General features: G+C 33.2%; 1 protein-coding gene across 1 annotated transcript; it reads left to right on the top strand.

Moving 5' to 3' along the window:
- The first annotated feature begins 511 nt into the window (after window positions 1–511).
- LOC149162789 (putative polygalacturonase At2g43860) lies at window positions 512–9,497 on the top strand. Its single transcript, XM_089435283.1, has 7 exons — window positions 512–730; window positions 3,160–3,364; window positions 3,455–3,536; window positions 3,628–3,790; window positions 4,047–4,262; window positions 9,225–9,333; window positions 9,436–9,497. Exons 1-7 carry the CDS (start codon window positions 512–514, stop codon window positions 9,495–9,497), a joined length of 1,056 nt encoding a protein of 351 aa, XP_089291409.1.
- Window positions 9,498–11,581: the final 2,084 nt, after the last annotated feature.

Here is an 11,581-nt window from a genome sequence, read left to right as displayed (position 1 = left end):
AAGGCTAGATTTAGTTTTATAACTTACTTTGTTGTAATTATTTGCTTTGGTTGTGCAGGAATATAATATGAATGTCAAGATCACTGATGTCTCATACAAAAACATAAGGGGAACCTCAATAACACCGGAGGCCATTAATTTAAGTTGCAGTAAAAGTTTTCCCTGTGAAGCTATCAAATTGGAGAATGTGAATTTGAGCAAGATGGAAATCATCATTGCTGCAATAATTGGCATTGGAGATACTACAGGTCACCCCTTTGAAGCACTGTTTTGATTTCATCTTAAACTAGGCTTAATTTCTTTTTCAACATTGCATCTTTTTGGGTGTATATCAAGTTGAATCTTGTTTTGATTTCAGTCTCCCCACACATAAAGCAAATTTAGTTTTAATTCTAGTTATGGAAGCTTTTGGATTCACATGATTTGAGATTTTAGATAACTTAGTTGGGTATTGCTACTGTAGTAATCCATGGTTTATATGTAGCTAAATATGATCAAGCTTGAAGGCAAGATGGCAGTCATCATTGCTGCAAACATTGGCATTGGAGAGACAACAAGTCATCTCTTTGCAGAACATGGTGCCCAACACCTGAGAGCAGATGTGAAAATCACAGACCTGGGAAATACATTTGAGTTCATCCATTGCAATGTGAGGAATGAAGAGCATGTGGCAACCACAATGGACAAGGGTAGTGGATTTCTTCCACCACAACCCAGGCCATTCATATGCGTGGGTGTGAACCAATATCCTTGGATTTGGGAGAAAATTGTTGGAGTTTTCACCTCCCTCAGACTGTTCTTTAAACACTCTGGATGTGGCTTAGGCATCGTTGTTTACTATCACAGAGGATTCTTTCTTTATTAGTGGACATTATTTGATGGTGGATTGTAGGAATATAGAGACAAACCTCTATGATAGTGATCGTTGGTACACCACTCATTCCCCTCTGTTTTTTTTTCAATTTGGGCTCATTTTTTATTTAAGATTGGAAACCTATGGGTGCATAGTTTTGATTTTAGCTTTCTAATTTTAATTTTGGTTTTTGGTTTCCTTTGCACAAGTTGATATCTATTTGATATATCAATTTCTCTCTGTTGTTGTAGTCAGTGCAGGCTTGTGGATGTTGTTAAGGAGGGAACGACAACAGATCCTTGTCTTTTCTTAATCACGGGGTGGTCGTTGGATTCCAAGGTCTTCAGAAACAAAATCATGATGCATTAGTCGAGTACTAGCTTAGTCACAAACAATTAGGTAGGAGAGTTCAAAGAAGTTCTGGAAGCTACCCATGCAGCTTAATTTCAAAGGTACATGGTTCCCCTGTTTCGGCCAATTGAATGTTGCCTCAATAGTTCCCACTGTCAGGTGGCTGAGAGGGATTATTTTTGTGGAACAACGATCACATTATATGTTTGATTTTTTGATTTGATAGCTATAAGTTTGCTTGGCCAACACAAATATGTCATTTCGCCACTTATTTTTCCCTCTTTGGAAAGGAATACAAAGAAGCATTGAAATCAGGTTGTCCATAAGAAATTTTTTTTATGGAAATGGATAGAAAATGTTTTCAGGACTGCTAGAGTGAGTTTCATGAAGAGGAAGCAAAGGAAAAAGGAGAAAAATAAAGGTGTGAAATGACATGGAAGTATCTGGAAGCAGTTGTTACTTCAACAAATATAAGTAATAAAGTTGTGGTTGCAGCATATCCGACAAGTAGCAACCTACCTTCATCCAGACAATGTAAGGAATCCAATCATCATTGACCAATACTATTGCACAGGTTGTACTACCCAGGTGATCATCATTCTCCTCCTATCTAAACATTTTCCCTTTAATTTATTTTATTGCTAGATTTTTTTATTGTATGGCACTTGAAGATTGCAGTGAAAACTTTGAATGAAATCACTCTTTGGGAAAGTGTTGGAGTTAGAACAAATGGAGAGGTTGTTGTTGTGGTTTTCAATCATGTTGTTTGAATTTAGGGCTTCTTGAAAAGATGACTATGCCATAGATATGGGAATTTCATCAAGGATAGGAGCATTTGTTACCTAAGATTACTTATTTGATGGGCTTTCTTACATCATCTATATTACTACTAGCCAAGTTTCTTTTCTTCTGATAATCATATACAAGAAGCTTCTCTCTTATTCCTTCATAAACTGCTCTAAGAGGGACTATATTTTCATGTTAAAGGTGACCCAAATCCTTAATTACAGACAGGATTTATTTTCTATCCTTGCAAGTCCCTTCAACTCTGTTTCAGTCCTTTTCAATCCCTTCCCTAAGAAGGCTCAAAGAAATAATTCCTCCTTTGCTAAGATTGGCTTTGTAGACAGTGCCAAAGCTGGTTGGCTTGTTGTATTCAGCACATCCTCCATCGTGAGATTCTCTCCACCTTCAAAACCACAAATCTGCCCTCCCCTATTTCTTCATATTTGAATTCATTCGTAGAAGGGTCCCCTCCTCCCAGCACTTTCATATTGTGGGCACTTCAAGATTTACATATTTCATTCTTTTGATAATTGAGATGTGTTTTGGCAGATAACTAGTGACCTCATTGCACCAGCCAGCACTAAACAAATTCAAAATAAATATTGGTTGTAGTTCACTAAGGTTGATGGTCTCACAGTGAATGGTGGGGGATGTTTGGATGGACAAGGAAGCTCCTGGTGGAACTATAAAAAAAATAAGCAAGTATGAATAAAGTTATCAGTTGTACCATCAGTCATCTGTTGCTTTTTTAGTGATTTGGGTAGCATCTACTTACACATATTCATACTTATATTGACTGAAATGCATTGTTTGGTGTGCAATGCAAACTTGGGCCTGCGATATTGCTTCTATCTATTTGATTGGTTTTGAACTTAGGTGGATTGTAGATTTTGGGAATATTTTGGGATGTTTATTTTGTTTAATTTTATTTGGATTGAAATTTTTGGAAATATTTTGAAATATTTGATTTTGTTTAATTTTATTTGACTTAGCTTCTATCTATCAAATTCTGAAATATTTCCAAAACTACAATTTTTTTTATTTAATATAATTGTTGAACAATTAAGAGTTTACCTATATGATCTTGACATTGTGAAATGATAATGGGAAATCTTGACATTGTGAAATGATAATGGGCAATCTTGACATTTTGAAATGATAATGGGCAGTCTTTACGATTCTTGGGCACTACCAATATAGTGCTGAAAGATATTACTTCCATCAACAACAAGAAGTTCCATATCTCCATTGATGCAAGTAAGAATGTCCGGGCTGAGCGATTGACTATCAAGGCCCTAGAGGATAGCCCCAATACCGATGGAATTCACATATCTTCTTCCAATGTCCATCTTCAAAATCTCAACATAGGAACAGGTGGATTATATTTTCCAACAACATTCTAAAATTGTTGGAGAAAGGAGAACTATTGTATTAAAGATAATAGTTTTAACTTTGGTTGTGCAGGAGATGATTGTATTGGTATTTTGGAAGGAACTTCCAATCTTAACATTGAAGAGGTTACTTGTGGACAAGGCCATGGAATCAGGTGAAATAGTTTCATCAAAATTTTAAATAGACAAAGGATATGGCCATTCAATGTAGTACATTGACAATAGATTTTTGTTATTATTATATAGTGTGGGAAGCCTATGCATATATCTTTCTCTTAATGGAGTCACCACTGTCACTGTAAAAGGAGTTTCTTTCATTGGAACTGACAATGGTGTTAGAATCAAAACATTGCAAGGAGGAAATGGCTTTGCTAAGGGCTTAAAATTTGAGAACACACATATGAACAATGTAAGGAATCCAATCATCATTGACCAATACTATTGCCCACGTTGTACTGCCCAAGTGATCATCATTCTCCTTCTATCTAAACACTTTCCCTTTATTTTATTTTATTGTTATATTTTTTTATGTATGGCACTTGAAGATTGAAGTATCATATGACCACAGAAGTTCTGCAGCTTATTTTCCAGTTTTGGTTTCACTGTTAAGATTGGCTTTAGTTTTATAACTTACTTTGTTGTAAATATTGGCTTTGGTTGTGTAGGAATCTAATATGAATGTCAAGATCACTGATGTCTCATACAAAAACATAAGGGGAACCTCAATAACACCGAAGGCCATTAATTTAAGTTGCAGTAAAAGTTTTCCCTGTGAAGCTATCAAATTGGAGAATGTGAATTTGAGAAATGGAAATAAACAAGCTCAGTCTCTTTGTAAAAATTCCAAGGGACTTAAAGTTAATTTTGTTAAGCCACCTTTGGTTTGTTGAAGGGTGAATGCCTATGCTAAATGCCAACATTAATATAATGGTTGATTTATTAGTTATCTTGTAATTTTATTTCAATGTCAATTTGAGCTATGGAAATAATGAAGCTCAATCTTGGTGTAAAAATTCTAAAGGGCTCAAAGTTATTTTTGTCAAGCCCCCTTTGGGTTGGTTAAAAAATTAAATGTTCTCCGAATGTCAACTTGAGTATGTTGAACTTTACATTAGTTATCATTTAATCTGAAATATGTTCAACTTATTATAGTCTAATGTACTCTTCTTTACAATATATTATCATTGGTTTACTTAAGAATATTTTCATTGAAACAATTGTGTTTCACTTGGTGTATTGATATTTGTGATTTCTGCCACTAAACATAAAATCAACAGTAACAACACACATCGTAATATAGACTAACACATGACATGTGCACGAGGGTTGCAAAACCATTCTTTGAATCTCAAGGGAATGGCAGTTCAATGACCTTCCACATTGTCAAGCTCTTTACAATAATGTAAATAGTAAATACTTAACCAAGGTTTGGTATCATTTCCTTAAATAAAAATTATATCCTTTCAGCGGGACCCTGATATAAACAGTGCACGCCAGAAACTTGCAAATCAATGAGGCAATGCATTTCCTGTGTGACAGATGGAAGATTTTACAGGTCTGATTAGTGAGGGTACAAAAGGATCGTGGATTTGGAGCGAGGTGAAAATGGAGGCCATTGGGAACCTAGATACCTTTCTCAATATACATAATAGACGAATATATCTTTTAATTTAATGATTATATTTTCCAACAACAACACTCAAAACCACATAGTAAATAAATATACATAATAGAGGAATATATGTTTTTCTTATGAGTATTATGTATTTTGAGTATTGATTGGTCTATATTGGTCAATTTTAATGGACTACTCTTCCTAGAACTCACCATATACAGAATGCTCACAGTTAACTCATGGGATATAGATGAAAGTGTCTAATCTATGTATAAAGCATCATTTATAAAGTTGTGATGAAATTTTAAATGTGGAAATACAACCATCATATTTTCATGATGTTATTTTTCTTTATTTACCTCATCCGTTATAATCTACTATTTGTAATTTTTTATTGAAACTTAAAAAACATCTTAGAAGATCAAGAGCCAATCTTTGTTACAAGCATTATACTATCTATAAAGGTCAGATAATGTAAATCATTTAGCTTTATCTTCCACCTTTGCATGCAATTTTCTTTATTAATTCTTATTTTCAATGACCATTTACATTTATGCCTTACGACGTTTCCTTTGCAACATCTGGTGCAAATGCTAGTAATAATAATGTCCATGGGGTCTTGGATAGACAATGATCGGGTGCTCTATTAAGGAACTCATTGATGTGAAGTCATTGGTTCAATTCCCCGCCTCAATCGAGGTGATACATTGGACATGATGAAGATGTAGTCCCACCAAACTTACTATTATAATAATAATAATAATAAAATAATAATAAGGTTATAATTTAGCTAGTTCTGTGATTTTTTAAATTTTAACATGTATTATGGAGTAAGTGTTGTGATTCCTATTATGGATTGCTATTTATGACACCAATCATTTAATTTATAAGCTGCATTAGTTTAACTCTAAAAAAACTAGAGGAAGTTACTAGAGACAAGAAAACTTTTAAAGATTATTCATTTCAACAATTTCCACTAGGCTTTACTTAAATTATTGATCACATATATTAATCAAATATTGTTACATATAAATACATTAGTGTTGTCTCAATATAGACAAATTATATTGGAGACGCAATCACTTGGTTGAGGGAATATCTCAACCACATACCAATCTAGGAAACATCTAGTTATAAACAACTCCTAAGAAATAGGAATAAACTTCTTTACTTAGAAAGCATCACACTTATGACAAGTAGGAATATATTTTTGAAGTGCTTTTCCACCACTACAATCGTACCAAAATGATCAAACTGAAAAACCAAATTACTCATGGTTAAACTCACTTCAAAATTAGAGTATGGGAAATGGGAATATACCTTTAGCAATATATTATGTGGGGTCCACCTCCTGAAGTTTTATGGGATATGATCGTACGATAATTGTCCATTTACGAAGTGTTGCAACAATTACCTACATCATGTGATTATATGGATTCTCATTTTAAACTTTGTGTCTATAAAATGGAGTACCTATTAACAATAGTATGATAGATATAATCAATTCCTCCATGGAAATCACATAATATGTAGTGAATCCCACGTGGTCTTGGATGTAGGTGAAGAAGAATACACAATCATTGCAACTTATCTAACAAGTAGTGGACAAAGCAGTATTCCAGAAAATTATGACCACATATTTGGTAAAGACAGTGTGGGAGATTTTGGCAATGAACTATTAAGGTATGACCAAAGTCAAAATTGTTCAGTTGTAGAATATTAGGAGAGAATTTGAAAGTCTGCAAATGAAAGAAATATAGTATTGATTCATTCATGAATCAGGTTCTAACCATTGTAAATTAGTTAGAAAATTATAGTGATGACATTAAATATCAAATAGTGGTTGAAAATGTCCTCAGATCTTTGTCTATTAAATTTGATGTTCTAGTAGCAACTATTGAAGAAGCCATCAGTTTGGCAACATTGTCAATTGATGAATTGATGGGATCACTTTTATCCCATGAGGTGCTAGTATAGATAGAAATAACGAGTCCTCCATAGAAATACATTTTAAAATCCATGTTTCTACCTCAAGATACAAAGGTTGAGGCAGAAGAAATGGTGGTTAGAGAGATGGAAAAGAAGAGAAAGAACACGATAATGGAAGAAACAATAGGAGCTCAAACAATAATAGAAGAGTCAACAAATCAAAGGTGAGATGTTATTATTACAGTAAATTTGGTCACTATGCACGTGATTATAGGAAGAGGATAGTTGATCAAGGAAAGTAGAGAGAAAATGTAACTATAGAAAGTAGTGGCTCCATGTTCTTAGTTTGTCATACCATGTATGAACTCTCTGATAATGTGTGGTTATTAGATAGTGGTTGCAATAACCACATGACTGGAAACAAGAATGTGGTTGCACACCTAGATGAATCATTTAAGATAGAGGTAAAATTGGGGACTGATAAGATCATGGATGTAGATGGAAAAGGAGTGGTCAACATTTTGACCAAGTGAGGGGAGTTGAAGAAAATTTCAGAGATATACTATCTTCCTGGTCTAAAACATAATATGATAAGTGTTGGACAATTAATGCAAAAAGGATATAAAGTTATTTTTGAGGGACAATACTATATTATATATGATAAGCCTCCAAGCAAGGAGCTGATAGCGAAGGTGTAGATGATGAAGAATATATTGTTCCCTCTAATCATGAATTGCAGAAATCAAGTCAATTATTTTAAGGTTGCATGTGTTAATTATTATTGGTTATGGCACTATTGGTTTGGACATTTTCATTTTTATGGTTTAGGATTGTTGCAGTGAAAAGGGATGGTCAGAGGATTACCTCCCATCCAAGAACCCTCTAGTACATGTGAGTGTTGTATCTTGGGAAAACAACACCATGAAATTTTTTCGAAATGAGTTGCATACAGAGAAAAGAAACCACTAGAGTTGGTTCATACATACATATGTGGAACCATGAAGATACAATCGATTGCTCAAAGTCATTACTTCCTCACATTTATTGATGATTTCAACAGAAAGATGTGGATTTATTTTTGAAGTAAAAGTTTGAGACTTCTGAAAAATTCAAAGAATTCAAAGCCCTAGTAGAGAAGAAGAGTGATCACCAAATCAAAGTATTGAGATCAGATCATGGTGGAGAATATGATTCAAAGGCTTTCCATGCTTACTACAAACACCATGGAATTAGGAGACAATTTACAACCAGATATACATCGTAGGAAAATGGTGTAGCAGAGATAAAGAACTTAATGATTATGAGCACGGTAAGGAGCATGCTGAAATGAAAAAAAAATTCAAATGAGTACTAGGAAGAAGCAATTATGTGCGTTGTATATGTGATAAACAAATCTCCTACAAAAATAATGATGAATAAAGTTTTCAAGAAGCATGGTTGGGTGTACCTTGTAGTGTATCTCATTTTAGAGTGTTTGGATGCAAAGCATATGTGCATGTACCTAAAGAGCTAAGATGCAATTTAGATGATAAAAGTGAAAATTGTATATTTAATGGGTACAGTGAGCATTCAAAAGCATATAAATTATATAACCCTGTCACCAAAAGGACTATAATCAACAAAGATGTAGAGTTAAAGGAACAAGAGTCATGGAATGGGAGTGTATACAAAGCTACTGGTGGAAGAGTACTTCTCATACAAGTAGAATATGTAGTTGAAAATGAGAAGAAAGGATCATAGGAGAAGACACCAAATAGAGTCATGCCAGCAAGGACTCCACGATATTTTGAACAACATGGATCTTCAAGTAGATGACCATGTCGAAATACTACTAGGTAATGAAACAAGTAATGGTAAGAGGAAAATGAGAAGTTTGAAATATATTTATGATGATTTATATGCCAATTCCAATTCTTCATTATTGTCATTTCAACCTTCATCATTTGAATAAGCTATCAAAGACGAGAATTGGGTGAAATCTATGGATGAAGAAATATAATCTATAGAAAAAAAATGATACTTGGGATTTGGTTGAGTTACCTAAAGATAAAAATCTCATTAGTGTGAAATGGGTTTGCAAGACAAATTTGAATTAAAAATAAGATATTAACATATTTAAAGAAAGGCATATAGCAACAGGGTTCTTGCAACAACCAAGAATATAATTTGGAGAAACTTCTGCTCCGATAGCCAGGTTGGATACGGTAAGAGAAATGTCGGCAATAACAACTTAGAATAAGTGGAAAGTGTATCATATGGATGTGAAATTAGCCTTGTTTAAGAGGAAATCTATGTGCAGAAACCTCCAAGTTATGAAGTTAAAGGTCATGAAGATAAAGTTTACAGATTTAAGAAAGTGCTTTATGGACTCAAACAAGCTCCAAGAGCTTGGTATAGTGGAATTGATGGTTAGATGATTAAGAATTTATTTAGAAGAAGCAACATTGAACCAACCTTGTACACAAAGATAAATGATTATGGTTAAATTTTGACTGTATGTTTGTATGTAGATGAGATGATTTATATTGGTGTTCTTGCACAAGATCAGTTTATCGTAGCAACGAAGAAATAATTTTAAATGGTAGATCTTGGTCTTATGAAATATTGTTTTGGCATAGAAGTTGAGCAATTATAGAAGTGGATTTATATTTTCCAAAATATATATGCAAACGAATTAATGAAAATATTTAGAATGGAAAGTTGTAACATGTAGCTACCCCAATAGTGACAAGTACAAAGTTAAGAAAGGATGAAGAAGGCTCATTTGTAAATCCAAGACTTGTTGGAAGCCTTATGTATCTCACAACTACAAGAAGAGATATTTATGAAATATTGCTTTGGCATAGAAGTTGAGTAATTATAGAAGTGGATTTATATTTTCCATAATATATATGCAAACTAACTAATGAAAATATTTAGAATGGAAAGTTGTAACATGTAGCTACCCCAATAGTGACAAGTACAAAGTTAAGAAAGGACGAAGAAGGCTCATTTGTAAATCCAAGATTGATTGGAAGCCTTATGTATCTCACCGCTACAAGAAGGGATAGTATGCATGGAGTTAGTTCGATTTCTATATTTATGGACTCACCAAAATACTAACATTAGAAAGTTTGCAAAAGGATTTTGAGATACATAGCAGGAATTACAAATTGTGGCATATTATGTGAAAGTAAAAAAAAGAAGGATTTTGTTGGATATACTGAAAATGACTTTGCATGAAGTTTGGATGATAGGAAAATCAATTCTAGTTATGTGTTTCATCTTGGTTCAAGTGTGATATTATGGGCATCTAAGAAGCATCCTATTATGAAACATTCATCAGTAGAAGCAAAATAGGTAGTAGCGACATCAATAACATGTTAAGAAATATTGTTATGTAGAGTTTTGGATGGACTTCAGTAGAAACAAGAAGGATCAACAGTAATATATTATGACAACACGTCAACCATTTCACTATTAAAGCATAATGTGCTTCATCAAAAGAGAAAACATATAGATAAAAGATACCATTTTATAAGAGAACATGTGGGCAATGGAGAAGTTTATTTAGAGCCTTGTAATTTGGGTGATCAGTTGGCTGATTTATTCACTAAGCCATTAGCACAAGATATATTTGAGTTTCATAGAGGAAACTTAGGAGTTGTAAGCCTAGTTACGACTTGACCAATATGCATGTTAATTTATAATGATTCATGTTTTAGTTTAGTGATCATCATTAAGAGGGATTGATAGCAATAGGTAATTACTCCAGCATGTAGAGTAATCTAGAGAAATATTCTAAGTTAGTTTGAGTTTAGTCTACATTTAGAAATGTCAAGTTAGTGTCATTTTGCATAAAGAAGTTATTTTGAGTGAGCTTCAGTTAAGTCACTAGTTAGAAAGGATAAATACATCACATTGGGATAAATTGTAATCAATCAAGTCTTTTGTGATTAATAGAGAAGAGCAGTAGCTCATGTGTATGTGTGAAATTTTTGTTTTCCTTCTATGCCTTTCCAACAATAATTCTTTCCATAAAATTTAATTAAAATATAGAAATTATTTTCTTATGAATATTTTACCATTTATTGAACTATAAAATTATTAATTTTAATGTCAAAAATAAAATCACGTTCTATGTATTTCAAATTCTCTTACTATCCTCAATTTATATAAAATATGTATATTCTCTTCTCACCTTCACCCCATTTTGACTTCATTTGAAATGTATAGTCTCTTCCCCACATCCATCCTTGTCCCCCCATACTACTTGAAATATGCATGTTATCACCTTGACTCTCCAATGTCATATAGTAAGAACTTTTCATGTAATAAACAAACATTCACTACTAATCAAATCTTCATACACCAAGACGAAATATTCTTTGTAAGAAAACTTATATATTTCAAATATCATTACCATAAGAAAAGAGAATGTGTTTAGTTAGCCAAAAGCATGGATGGAAGAAGGGAGACAAGATGCATACTAGTATATAAATAAATGAAAACATTGTGAATGTCCATTAACATCCCCACTGAGTATATGCAATATATGTGCTCATAACAGGAGTCATCCATATTGCACTAGACTAGTTAGAGACACTGGTTGAAGAAGTCACAATTTCCTCATGCAACTTAGTTGTAAGGTAAATCAACAAATTCAAGGAAATTCCA

The sequence above is a fragment of the Pinus tabuliformis genome, chromosome 5_2, assembly GCF_031772625.1.
Source record: "Pinus tabuliformis cultivar Carrire ecotype Pingquan chromosome 5_2, CPIR1, whole genome shotgun sequence".
Classification (NCBI taxonomy): Eukaryota; Viridiplantae; Streptophyta; class Pinopsida; order Pinales; family Pinaceae; genus Pinus; species Pinus tabuliformis.
The sequence above is the reverse complement of the archived record's forward strand: the minus strand, read 5'-3'. Positions and strand labels throughout refer to the sequence as shown.